This window comes from Spea bombifrons, chromosome 7, assembly GCF_027358695.1.
Source record: "Spea bombifrons isolate aSpeBom1 chromosome 7, aSpeBom1.2.pri, whole genome shotgun sequence".
Classification (NCBI taxonomy): Eukaryota; Metazoa; Chordata; class Amphibia; order Anura; family Pelobatidae; genus Spea; species Spea bombifrons.
This window is the reverse complement of record NC_071093.1, coordinates 3,690,941-3,704,524: the sequence shown is the minus strand read 5'-3', so window position 1 is coordinate 3,704,524 and position 13,584 is coordinate 3,690,941. Positions and strand designations below refer to the sequence as shown.

The 13,584-nt window shown below is 45.6% G+C and overlaps 1 protein-coding gene across 3 annotated transcripts; it reads right to left on the bottom strand.

Annotated features, from left to right (window-relative positions):
• Nucleotides 1-689: 689 nt before the first annotated feature.
• Nucleotides 690-12,268, bottom strand: DNPEP (aspartyl aminopeptidase). Of its 3 annotated transcripts, none has more exons than XM_053470749.1 (15): nucleotides 12,117-12,268; nucleotides 8,573-8,663; nucleotides 8,102-8,190; nucleotides 7,549-7,662; nucleotides 7,310-7,435; nucleotides 7,051-7,175; nucleotides 6,858-6,954; nucleotides 6,302-6,409; nucleotides 6,046-6,123; nucleotides 5,242-5,325; nucleotides 4,352-4,512; nucleotides 3,935-3,974; nucleotides 3,734-3,835; nucleotides 3,443-3,610; nucleotides 690-1,550 (listed from the first exon to the last, which is right to left on the bottom strand). In XM_053470749.1, the coding sequence occupies exons 1-15, from the start codon at nucleotides 12,192-12,194 to the stop codon at nucleotides 1,500-1,502; spliced, it is 1,512 nt and encodes a 503-aa protein (XP_053326724.1). In that variant the 5' UTR covers nucleotides 12,195-12,268; the 3' UTR covers nucleotides 690-1,499. The 3 variants fall into 3 exon arrangements, with proteins under 3 accessions (XP_053326724.1, XP_053326726.1, XP_053326725.1); XM_053470751.1 differs by lacking the exon at nucleotides 12,117-12,268 and adding an exon at nucleotides 9,600-9,680; XM_053470750.1 differs by lacking the exon at nucleotides 12,117-12,268 and adding an exon at nucleotides 9,511-9,543.
• Between the last annotated feature and the right edge of the window lie 1,316 nt (nucleotides 12,269-13,584).

Here is a 13,584-nt window from a genome sequence, read left to right as displayed (position 1 = left end):
TCTTTCCCCGAGTATTTCTTTACATTATCTCTGTGACCTGTCCCGGCATCATTGCGGTTAATAATATACTGGAGTTTTGAAGACATTGTGCTGGCGCGGACTGGGAGATATTTATGAGCTGCTCCTTTATCATGAACTTTTAATCAGGTCCCATAAACTCATAATTTAAACCTACAGGGGCGGAGTGTTATGTTTAACGTAAGGAAGTTTAACTGAGGGTGGTTCATAAGTGGAACAGCCTCCCAGTAGAAGTGGTAGAGGGTAATACAGTGAGGGTATTAAACATACACGGGATAGACATACGGCTCCTGAATCTAAGACGAGACCAAAGACTGATTAAGGTTTGAGTCTTTACAGCAGGAGAAACAGGCGACTAGACGGGGGCCAGATGGGGCCGATCTCCGGGCAAGTTCTAGGTTTAGTTTGAGTCATCCATAGACGCTAACGATATGTGAAGAAGCCCCACCAGGGAACGCTTGAACGAGGGATTGGAAGTAAATATGAAGACATATAAAGTACTTATACCACTGTTTCAGAGATCCCACTCCCTGTACCAACTTCACCCCCGCCAGGCGTGTAAAGGTAGGCGCTGTTTGCCTAAATAGTCCCCATCGTATGTGAAATATAAAGTCATTTAATAGAATGTTAGGATATCGCGTATCGCTGATCCAAAAGCACACAAACACCGGCACAGAACAATTATCTTTATTTCTGATTGTAATTAGCATCGGAGGGTCCGCTCCTGCGCGTTTCTGTGGCGTGATGGATGTGGAGACGAGGACATCCGCCTTCCAGCGACCGAGAGCCCGCGCCAGGTGTCCTGGCCCGGGGCCCCCGCGGGTATAACTCTACGTACCATGCCCCATTACATCCACATTAACAAGCAGGGGGTAATGGTGGCAGCCCAGGGGCAGAAAAAAAAACAACAGACAGGGTGTTATCCTTTAACTCCCGATCTGCCAGAGAGCTGGAAATGCCCTTCTCCGCCCAGATGTGATTTGGGGGAATTAACCATTTAAATGCCAGAGGCGTATCCGCCCCTTACGGAATCAAACCCTTCACAGATACTCAAGTGGTTACAGGCAATGCACGGGGTCGAGATCAGGAGACCAGTAAGGGTGGGAATGTGAACGTAAAAGTACATTTACAAACAAAAATATAGGCTGAAATCCTAAAAACTATCACTTCGATACGGCGGATAGTAAAGCCCCGGGGGGGTGCGCTACCACAATCTGTGTACATTTCACTCAACATTCTAAACCCTACGTCAACATTCTAAATCAAGACAAATGGGGGGGGTTACGCCAAATAAATTCAGGAAATTGTGGAATAATATATTACTGAAGTATTTAGGATGCCCACTATTCGGGTGCAAAACTAGGGAAACTGGATTTTATTTCATAGATATGGCATGTCTTCATCCACCAATACGATACTCATCACGTGGTTAACAGGGGGGGGCACAAGTGCTGTCATCAAAAGGGGGATCCAGGAAGGGGTTAATCCACCACCAAACTGCTATTCACGGAGGGGTACTGTTCAAAGAAGGCCTGGGGGGGGAAATAGAAAAGGAGAACATTTTTAATTCATGAAAATAAAAGCAGGTTTTAAGAGAAGGGAATTCAGGAATTTATTAAATAATATAAGAGATCCATCGGGATCCAACCGTCAGATTACGGGATCGAGAAATGTATCCGCGATCATCAAACATTCTATACGCACGTCGGCAACAAAATAATTCAACAATCCCACCGGTGATTTACAGCCACAGAACTAAAAATATTTAACTTTTTTTTGGTGGTAGTAGATAGATGGGCTGGAGCGCAAGTGGAAAAGAGATGTTTATCCTCGGAATACAGGGGCAATTTAAAAACGTTTCCCCAGCAACTTGGCTTAATTAATGGTAATTTCAGGTTATATTGTAACAATATCTATCATAATTTAAAACTAGTGTGTCAGAGGCTTTACTGAGAGGGTGGTAGATACGTGGAACAGCCTCCCAGCAGAAGTGGCAAAGGCAAATAACAGTGAGGGGATTTAAACATGCATGAGACAGGGCGATCTGCTTTATTAATATGCAAGAATGGGCACAGAAGACAAGATGAAAATAAGAAACAAGATGAAATATTGTAAAAAATACCTAAAAATCCAGAATACATAAAAAACCTCAAAGAGAATCCAGAGCGTGAGGTATAAATATTGGGGCAGAATTAAATACCCCTCGAACGCCTGACGCCCCACATCCTCATTAAAACAAATTCCTATCGGGAAACATGGATGTAGGAGATACCGAGGAAGGAAGACCGGAGGAGGTTATACCCTCGAGACCCACTCTAGCAAGTGGAGGTGGGCTCATGTTGCCATGGTAACCACGATACCACCTGATAGGCTAACGCGTCCTATTGCTCGATGGCGCTGTACTGGCTCTGCCATAGCAACCACTCGACTAACCTACTGATGCTGGCTGTTGCTATGGCAACTAGCCATTGACTTCAAGGCCAGTGTAGGTTGCTGTGGTAACAGCCAATAAGCCGAAAGCACTCAACACAATTAGCAACCCTCACATCTGACCCAATAGAAGAACGCATGCAAAGAGGACGCAGAAATACGAGATGACATAAATACAGAAACGCGTGGGGGCTCGCGGTGCAAAGGGGGGGATATTCTGCCCCGGATACAGAGGGCATCAGCCAGGGAGCAGAAAGACCCGGAGTCTACACTCTGATGAAAAAAGAAGGGGAAATGGTTGATGTTATCAAGTCTGGCGTCTGTCCGACTGCTAAACGCGAGAGACGCGTCACTAAGACTCTCGTATAAACCGGATACAGATGTAACAGGACATCGGACTTTAAATATACAAGTGGAACCGCAGCACGAGACACAAACAATATTTAATAAATTTAAATATACAGATTACACGTCACCTACATCTCTCCCTTCATGTTCTGTGTGTGTATTTAAGACTCATCGTTTCTTAGTGTGCTATTTCATCTAAGGAAAAGACTTCTGAGGCCAAGGAAGCTTCTGACAATCTACATTGGTTCTATGCCCAGTAATAATTCTCCCTCCCACTAAAGACACGACTTCTCCAGGACCAATAGGGATGCATCTATTTTCCTTGTATCTGAGATCACCAATCCAAGTGATGATGTCATTATTTTAGATTTAATAAGAGCTAACATATTTTGCAGAGCTGTATGATTTAAATATGTATCAGCTACACACACAGATGCCCCTAAAGCCTGCGCTGCTTTGGGTACTCGTCGCCCGTTACGTGATCCGTCGGACAGGCTGACCCAATAAAGATCTGGGATACGGAAGGTTGCCCCCGCATGGGGCGTTTGCAGAGGGGGGTACTAGTTCGGAGAAGCTGCGTTTACCCCTTGAGGGTCCTTAAGAACGCACGTAAAGGTTATTTGGGGTCCGCACGACGAGGCATTACCTGGAACAGGGTGGACGTCTGCAGGACGCCGGAGGTGCAGCACATCTCCCGCACCGAGTGCATGGCCAGCTGCGGAGAACCCAAATCCAGCACCCGCAGACCCAGCTTGCTCGAAAGAATCGGCCCGATGGTCGTACCGCAAGGAACGTCATTCCGCACCATAAATTCCTGCCATCAACAGCAATTGCAAGAGATTTAGTTTTTTTTTGCCTGAAATATTTGGGGACTGAATGAAGGCAGGACATATTATGAATGTAAGGAGAATGTTGTGATGTAAGGCGTTGACATCACCTGTAAGGGGACCCCGACGCGGCCGGCAATCTCACGCAGGAGAGCCTCGGTCACAGCCGTGGAGGCGTAGCGCTGGTTACTGTTCACTTTAATAACAGGACCCTATGGAGATAAAAATATAATATTTTTAGGTTAAAGAACATATTCTGATTTCATGGAACGGGGGCGAAATAAGATACGACCTTCACAAAGGAGCCTCACCTTGTGGAAGAGCGGTCGGTGATTCTCCTCGTGTTTATCCCTGCAGAAACAAATGTATTAAACTCAACCGAAATAACCAATACAGGCACAAAAAAAAAGGTTTCATCAATAAAATGCGAAGCTTTGGTTCCGGCGTCAACAGTTGGCCAATCGCGGCACAAATATAAATAAAAGATACGACGGAAGGAAAAGTTGTTCTCTTTAAAAGGTGACACGGATTTGTCTTTTAAGGAAGCTTAATGCCTTTCTTTATGGAAGCAATTTCTACTGGATATAACACAAGAGGCTACTATTAAAAGTGCTACCGAGGAGTCACCAGTGCCTTAAACTGCCATATATACAATGACACGGCGTGCCCGATTCACTAAACAATTCAGCTCTGGCATAATTCTCCCCCGCTCTTCCTTTCCCGCTTACATATAGTTGGGATGCACAGCATGGGCCATATCAGCGCTGATCATAAAAGACTTGGGCACAGACTCCTCGAAGGCAGTGAGGTTCTGGGGTGTGCTGGAAATCCGGCGCAGGATCAACTCGGTCAGAAGAGACTCTGCGCCGTGGGAGCTCTCCGAACCCACCTGAGGGCAGAAACAAATTACAATTTACACAAGCAGCAGCGGGGCTGCTTCTTACAGATATTGGAGAAGAAAGCTGGGTTTAGGGCAATAACCTCTGTGTTGCTTAGAAATGCAGCTCATTCGCTGGACCCACCGCATGGCGGGCAGCACCGCTGCATCTGCAGCACATGCATCGCCGGGCGTTGAGGGCATGCATTGATGCGCAGGACAATCCCCCCCCATGGCAGAGGTTGGCATCCATTTCTCCCAATGGTATTTAAGCATTTAAGTGGTTAAGGTGCCGTTAAGGCAATAAGGACCTAGTCTGCAGAGCGTTCCACCTTGAAACAGAGCATGTGCATTACAGATATAAAAGGGCTAAAAGCAACGATACTTTTTCACAATGCCTTGAAAAATATAATTTAAAATATACCCAATCCGCTTGTTTTTACTAAGACTTAGTAAAACAAATAAGGGGAGGAACTTACTCAACGAGGCTTTAGTTTAATAGTAATAATGGGCTGGGGTTCTTATAACCCCTTTGTCTGGTCAGGTGATGGAGTATCGGGGCGCGTTTTGGGGTTTTAAGGAGGAATGCGCGTGTTCACACTTGCCATTCGCCTCTTCGGTGTCCTTGCACCTGCCTCTGTACGCCAGGATCTCTACCTGGTCGTCGTGCATACGTCTGCCATATTCCCGGCAGGCAGTTGTCATACCCGCGGAGCCCACCCTTCACCCACCGCGTCTCACCTCTTCGTTGTCATACAAGGTGATCATCCTGACGTTGGAGTCATTGGCGAGCGAAGTCGGTGAGTCACACGAAGCAAGAAGTGCCTGGGGGATAAAAGAAGCGCGATGAAACGCAGCCGAAGCTCACAATACATCTGGAGGAGCAAGAAATATAACGGGACAGATGCAGAACTCCAACAAAGGAGGGGGATTCGCAGCATTGGGCACCCAAAGGGTAACATTTTATCTTTAGTTATTTACTTATTAAAAAGATGTCCATCATAACGTATAAGATATTTGCTAGTGGCTGCCTGAGCATTATGGGAGTATTTGGAGTGTCAGCCTCAGGCACTCCTTAATCTGTCTATAAGCATATTACAGATACCCAGATAATAAATGGCAATAAGCGGAGTAAACGTTTCATTGATTTCATCCAAAATCAGTTGCTGCATTGTTCCAAATCACATATCTGCATCACAAGGGTGTACGTTGATCCACATTTTAAAAGTTCTCGGAACATGAAAAGGTTAAAGGTAAAAAGACGGCGTGTTCCAGATTTCTACGAACAGATCCGGAACGCGGCGGCATGTACTGAAACGCAACTATTAAAAACTTAGCGATTAGGTCCACAGACTAGGATCATTGGTGAAAAGAAATTGTGGCCTCCGGTATCAAATTATATGAACTGCGAGGCTCAAAAGATCAGATGTCAGGGAAGCTCAAAGGATGCCAACAGCAACCCAACAAAGCGGGAAGCGCGAGTCGGTCCGGGACCGAAAGGAAAATGATAAAGAGACGTCTTCTCTGCGGGACACAGATCCTCACCTGAAGAGCGCAGTAACAGCTGTGCAGGTTATCCAGACGCGGGCCGAAGATAAACTCCTCGTAAGCACCTCCCAAAGCCTGCAAACACAAAACCCAGAAAAAAATAGTTTTTTTTATGTATTATTTGTAAATTTCACTTTGTTCTCCATCTGGTAGCCATCAACACGCACGTCTGATTGCCACATACACAGCGAGTCTACAGATCATCTGTCAACCACCCCCCCTCCGTATATATACACGTCGGTTGGCGTCTCACCGCAGGCTGGGTGTCCGTCAGACACAGCTCCATCTCCAGGATTTGTTCAGGTTTCACACCAAGCTTTTCACAGAGCAAGGAGATCAGCAGCGGGTGATGTTTCTCCGCCTGCGGGGGACACGATCCGTTACCTCCTAACACGTAACATTCACGGGCAGCCGCACACCGTGACACGACGAGTACATTATGCTCGCGGTATATGTACGAGCGTTAGGAGAGCGGATTTAAAGAAACATTCCGGCAGCCTGTTTGAGGCACAACTCAAGCCAGAAACTCAACACAAAGAGAGGATTCTGTGATTGTTCAACGTTCCCACGGAAAACATTCCAACAAATAATCTCTTTGTCGGAGCCGGCCGCAGGCAGCCTGTGCTTTCGGAGCTCTGCCTAACTCCCCTCATTAAAATATTTTGTCTTTGAAATTATGGGGTCAGCATAGCGACCCTGGCTCAACAGTGCCATAAAAAACTATGAAATTTGGACTTTTGGACGTGACGGCCTATTATTTACTCGTTCGGAGCTCCAAAAGTTTCCTTTGAGTTACTCGGAGGGCTTACTGGAGTGGAAGAGCCGGCAGCAGAATGACAAGAGGTCCCGGAATCCATGGTTTCCTTTTCCAAACCTTCCTGTATGGAAGAAGCCAGGATAGGAAGCCTGCGGGAGAGAGAGTTACGGGTAAGACCGTCATGGCTGCGGGAAGATCCAGCAAGAATTCAAGCTTATGAGGGTCCGAGTAGGGTCATCACTCACAGATGCTGCTCCGTATTGGGACCGAAGCTTTCATTGACAGTCCTCTGCAAATGAATCGCAAGGTGGGGGATGCGCAGAATCGGACGGTCCACGTAAACGAGGCGGTGCTGGAGGCGATGACCGTCCTGAAACCAAACATGTAGGAGATGTGAGATTCAGTGTGTCCTTGTTGGGGGATTTGAATAATACACTTTATAGCCAAAAAACCTTAGCTTTAACCTCTTTAATACTAGAAGCAGTTCTATAAAAGTCAGGTTACCTTGACGATGACTCTCCCAGCCACGGTCAGATCTCTATCAAACCAGGTATTCCAGATCCCACCTCCGTAGCACTCAACTCCAACCTGCGCGTATCCGGCCTGACCGCGCCGAGATCGCCGCTTCACCTGCGGCGACAAAAGGAGAAATCAAACCAGAAGAAAGACTGGGGGGGGGGGCGAGCATCGGGGGATTGGGCTACTTTCACCACTACAAACAAACACCCCCCATAACGTCTTACCCTCAGACACGGGCTGTCAGTATGGGCTCCAATAATGGTGAATCCATTCCCCTGCTGATAATGACCGCCTACTGCAAACGCCACCAGCGTTGAATAATTCCGGGTCACAAAATACTGTAAAAGGGAAAAGTCGCTGATCTGTGGTGTAATAACTCAGAACTACATTTTGTGCCAATAAAAAAAAAATCTGTTACTCCTGTTATAAATCACAACCTTAGATCGTAAGCTCACGCACACGGTCCTCATAAGCCCACCATAAATCTAGATGGCAGCTCACCGGCATGGTTCTGTATGTGTTAATGTATATTTGTTATTAACAATATTATATATTATATATATATTATGGTTATATAATATATAACAATAATATTTGTTATTAACTGCCCCTATTAAATTGTACAGCGCTATGGAATTGTTGGCGCTTAATCAATAAAAAAAGATAATACTAATGATAATAAACATGTATTAAAGTTCTAACAAATATAGCCAACATATTGATTAGAGAACGGAATAAACAATGTGTGATTTAGGGCCGATGAGTATTTCTCTTTACCTTGTGGTTGGGTTTGATGTCCCAGTGATCGACCTCCTTCAGTTCCAAAAATCCCGCCTGTAAAAGTCGGTTTTTGCACTCGTCGACCACTGCGGGCAACAGAAGACGAGCCGTCAGCACATTATATTTCATTAACAAAGAGCAAAATGGTTTGTGACGAAACGAAAGGAAATAACCGACCCCTGACGGAAAGGCGAAAGACCGAAGAGGAGGGCATCTCAGAGGAGGAGGTACGAGAGACCCGCTCACGGTACGTAAAGCCCTTTTGTCGGCTCGTCTTAACATTTTTTCTCCTCTGAAATATATTTCCCTCGTGCACCTTGTTACATTTACACCTCGAGACTATGAAAAAATACTTAATAATAAATCCTGATTACAGGGCCGCGGCTGTAACTGTAATAGGAAGGGTTTTATATACATGGCAGTCGTAGGGAGAAGAACAGACTAATTACCGGGAAACGTATACGTTACCGTGATACGGGGAGACGCCGCGATTCAGAAACTTCAGGAACTCCCTGGCTGCGGCGTGAGCGGCGTCCCGGGTCCCCTTCATGACTCCAACCTGCGGGTGACACAAACACGCGGGTGACGCAAACACGCGGGTGACACAGACACGCGGGTGACGAAAGCGCCTGTCTGCAGGTAATCCGGCACGCAGGCAAACGGTGCAAAGGGCACAAGGAACCCAAGATACAGAAACGTGAATTAACACTTTAACCGCCACCTTACACCAGGCTATCGGACAGAATTATTGGAACCTGTCGAAAAAAAGAAAAGTACGTTCTATTGAGCAGGGCCCTCTTAACAGCATCTTTCTATAAACAAAAATATATATGTATAAATTATTATGTATAGTTAGATACAGTATATATTTTAATTTAATAGTAATATATTTAGATACACATTGATAATGTATATATATATATATATATATATAGTAGATTTAATAGTTTGTATATATATATATATATATATATATATACACACATCACATTTTATAGTTTATATATAGTATATACACATATACAGTAGATTTGATAGTTTGTATGTGTGTGTGTGTGTGTGTGTGTGTGTGTGTGTGTGTGTGTGTGTGTGTGTGTGTGTATATATATATACACAGTAGTATTAATAGTTATATAGGTATATATACACACATATACAGTAGACTTGATTGTGTGTGTGTGTGTGTGTGTGTGTGTGTGTGTGTGTGTGTGTGTGTGTGTGTGTGTGTGTGTGTGTGTGTGTGTGTACTGTATACATATACACACACAGTAGATTTGATAGTTTTATAATATATATAACACATAGTTTTGCACAGTTTCTGCTTGTTAGATGTTTGCACGATCAGCACTGTTTCGGGTCCTAAACTTTTCGGAGTCTCCGCCGGCCCTGTTGATGCTCCGGCTCACCGCAGACTTCTCTGTCATCCCGCAGAAGGAGCCCCTGTAGCGCTAGGTGTAGGAATCCCCCTTTCCAGTAATTCCTCCCCGGCTCTCACCTGCATTATATCTCCGGCGGCCCCAGCGCCTCACTCCGTAACACAGAGCATAGAGAGGAGCCGCTACCTGCCAGCCAAGAGCAGAGCCGAGTCTCCCACAGTGCGCCTCACTATGCGGCAGCGACCTCTAGAGGACGGGAGGCCGAAGGACAGGCACAGAAAACCAGAGTCTTCAGGCAATAACTCTGAAGTGTCATGTTAGAACCCCAGGTGATTGGAGGAGAGGGGCAGGGGGTATAAAGGGACATAAAACACACACAGGTAATTTAATTACCCCTCACTCCACTGTGCTCAGAGCAGGGGAATAGGGGGGCAATTGTCAGCCCCTCTGGTTAATAGGGGGTCCCCCTGTTTAGCTAATTTATTTATTCTCCCATACCTTAATACAGCGCAGGCAGTTAGTTCTAATGAGATGAGGGGCCTGGTTCCTGATGGTAGGGGTAGAAGTGGCAGAGGTCTTTGCCTCTATCAGCCCTATTCTGTAGTTGATATGAGATAATACCCCGCCTGTTGTCACACTAATCCCTTGTCACAAGCCAGTCCGGCACAGAGGCACAGATCCCCGCTACCCAGAGCAACACAATTACCATCAGGGGCCGTAACTGGCCACAGCATCCTAAACAGCCCCGGGGGCATTTACCAGAATATTCCCCGGTACTTTACACCAGTCCTGCCTTGCTAAACCTGATGGGGGGCACCGATCATAGGGGGCTCTTCTGATACCATTTTACCCCGAAGCAAGAATTAAATCTCTAAACTTACAATTTACAGAATACGCTCTCAATATGCTGCCTATCAGGGTCGGTCGGTGCGAGAGACCCCTGTGAGTTCCCCCCATAAGAATTTGTTAATGGTGGAGAAAGCCATAGCCAGGTTCCCCCTTCCCAGTCCATCAAGGCATGTCACACAACCTATACGCGGACCACCTATCTCTCCCATACTATCCACGATCATACACGTCGCACACTCTCAATCATTTTATCCTATAGAAGAATCGTCAGTTGTTCGGATATCCCCACCAGGCAGGTTTCCAGGCTATTTTGGGGCTTTGTGCGTTTCTCCCGCTCCCCTAATCCCTGTAGACATTACGTCTCATGAGCAGGAAAACCATTTTTATAAGAAGTAGGTCACTCCGCTTTTAATTTCCACTCCCCATCTGTACAGCTCAGCGCACTGGATCACTCTAAATTAGTGATGAGTTTGGAGAGTTTCTAGATTTTGTCTTCTACGCTCGACTTGCTGAATTATTCCGTACGTAAATCCAGTATATTCCGACGCTCCGTGCATCGGGCAGTTTGAAAACCCCAATAATTAGTGACGATACCCATCTGGATACATTGTAACAAACGCGAAGGAATTACCCCCCCCCCAACAACCTGTAATAACATAATACAATCCATTAAAAACCTCCAGATATCCCAACAAAATATTAAATATATTAAAACTCAAAGAATCTCCCAAGATTCCGCTTCTAGAACCCTGTGATATTTTATGATAACCTTTAATATTAATATTATTATAGAAGCGGCGACATGTCGGTCTCAAACGCTACAATCCAAAGCGGCGGTCCCAATCCTCCCGTCGATAATACTGATAATAAACTCTAATACTTGTTTTTTTTGTATAATGCCATCTTTTCTTTGGTGTCTATGTCGGGAAAAAAGAATGGATTCCATGACTGGTTTCATTGGTGAATACGCAAGGCTACGCATGCTAAGAAAACCAAATGGGGCAAAATAATGGATCTATCTACCTATAGATGTGTCTGTCTGTCTGTCTGTGTCCTGGTCGATCAGTCCGTCCAGAGCTAGCACTCCCCACCGCTGAGTATTCCGTGTCCCGAGATGACTGCTTTATGAGTTGCGTAACCCCTCTCTGCTGCCATAGCGACTGCACTGTGCTGCCGTCCGTCGCCTTAGAGCTGACCTACATTTCTCCTGGCTGTTTATCTTTGTGTCTCTGACGCTCCGGCCACAGCGACCCTCGCAATCCCAGACACCGCAACCCCCATTGTAGCGCCGGACGAGACCACCGTATCCCACGCTATTAAGGATTCTGGATATTTGGTGGAATCTTGGCACAGACGGAAACGCACCCAAGGCGCTCTCTTCCGACAGAACGCCTCGTCTTTAAAGCATTTGACATACAATTTCCCGAATCGCTCTCATATCTCATCCGTCACTTTTAAAGAAGGAATAACGGGCGGACTAGACGGCCCAACATGGTTCTTATCTGCCGTCAAAATCCATGTTTCTATAACTAAATAGAATGTTAGATAATTCCAGTTGAACCCAAACAGTAACATTGTATAAAGGAACAAAGCTATTTGATATTTATAGCTCTATATATATATCCCCCCAGCTATGGATAATATACGGTGAGCTCTACCATCCAATTATCCATCAGATAGAGGAAGGACCGCACTCTATGGTGCAACGGTAGGTGGACGGACTATAATAGAGCCGGTGGAAATTTTGCCCCAGTCCCTAAGCGTACGGCTCGGGGCAGCGGAGGTACCTGCACGTCAGGGTAATTGCCCTCTTCCCATCCTCGTTTGCCCAGGCGAAGTAGTTTTAGGTTTCCCCCGGCTGCCATCTCCACTTGATGTTACCTCTCTTGCAGGCAGCTCAGTGTGTATGCAGGAGAGTGTGCGTGCCAGAGTGTGTGTGTGTGTGCATGCATGCATGTGTAAATGTGTGCTCTGCACAGGGGCGGCGCGGGGGGGGGCAGTACACGATAGAGGGGGGGGGGCGAGCTGCCACGGATTAGCGAGGTGCGGCCGGGGACGGATCAGAACAAGCTGAGGCAAGCAGTACAGCGCAAACTGTTAACCTAATCATATAATGAATATATACAGGGAGGCCCCCGACGTATAGAGCGCCGGACGGGATAAACCCCATTGTCACAGCTCAGCACCATCCTGAATAGCGTCTGTCCCGTATGATACGTAGCCCATATGTTTCCGCTCGCCTATACAGAACATATCGGTTGTGACCGGTGACTTGGACCGCATATCACAAAGTTTAAAGAAGTTCTGAGCGCGGAACGTTGACCTGCGGAACTTGGAACACAAACCCAACATCGGTGGGACCTACATGATTTGCACCACTGTTGTTCATTGAGCAGCGGGAGAGATTATTATTATTATTATCATTATTTATTGTTTTATATAGCGCCATCAAATTCCGTAGCGCTGTACAATGAGAGCTAAAGAGACGCTGATTGGACAATGTCTTCTAGGCCATTAGAATGCGGTGGAATACGGAACGTCGAAATGAGTTCTTTTTCCATTAAAAAATAATTTACCGTATAGGAAAGAGGAATCCAAATACAGAAGGGGTGGAACAAAAAAATGGGCATTTTTTACATTAAAAATAACATTAAGAAAACATGGAAATAAGGATTATAGAGGTTTTGGGTTGAAATTGAGGACAACCCGCAGTCAGAGGTTCGAAGCAAATGTTTTTACGGAGCAAAGGTGGACTCGGGAGATTCCGGATGAAACAAACGCCGCTGGCTTTGTGTTCTATGGAGGAATTTTCTAGGATAGTAGCGGCAAAACGGAGCCGCTAGAAAAATAGGGAAATTAGAACACCGCGTCTGCAACCTTCATTTAAAGGAGGCATTTCGCCTGCACAGCTTTCAGCTTCATTTCATAATTACCTTTTGGTCTATTGCTGTATTTTTTTAAATGTAATATTTATATTTATTTTATGTGTTTAATATTTTATTTGTAGGGGATTTTTTTGTACTATGGGTAAATTCAATGGCTGCTGGAAACAACAACAACAAAAAAAACGAGGGGAATGCGAATCATCCGCATGGATGTGGGAGTTCATTATGTTGGATTTTTTTCAGAAAAAATATTATTTGTGATGAGCCGCCTTTAATTGAATGATTGTTTGCAGAGGTGTAAATGGCAACAGCAGGGTCTGGCTTGGTGGCCATTTCTGTATGTTTTTGGGGACATGATTGTCCCTCCTTG

Coding starts and splice junctions, on each gene's coding strand:
- DNPEP (XM_053470749.1), bottom strand. CDS start 12,194: ATGGCAGCCGGGGGAAACCTAAAACTACTTCGCCTGGGCAAACGAGGA. Junction 7,436..7,548: donor CTGACAGCCCGTGTCTGAGG/GTAAGACGTTAT, acceptor TTGTCGCCGCAG/GTGAAGCGGCGATCTCGGCG. Junction 3,836..3,934: donor ACCGACCGCTCTTCCACAAG/GTGAGGCTCCTT, acceptor TTATCTCCATAG/GGTCCTGTTATTAAAGTGAA.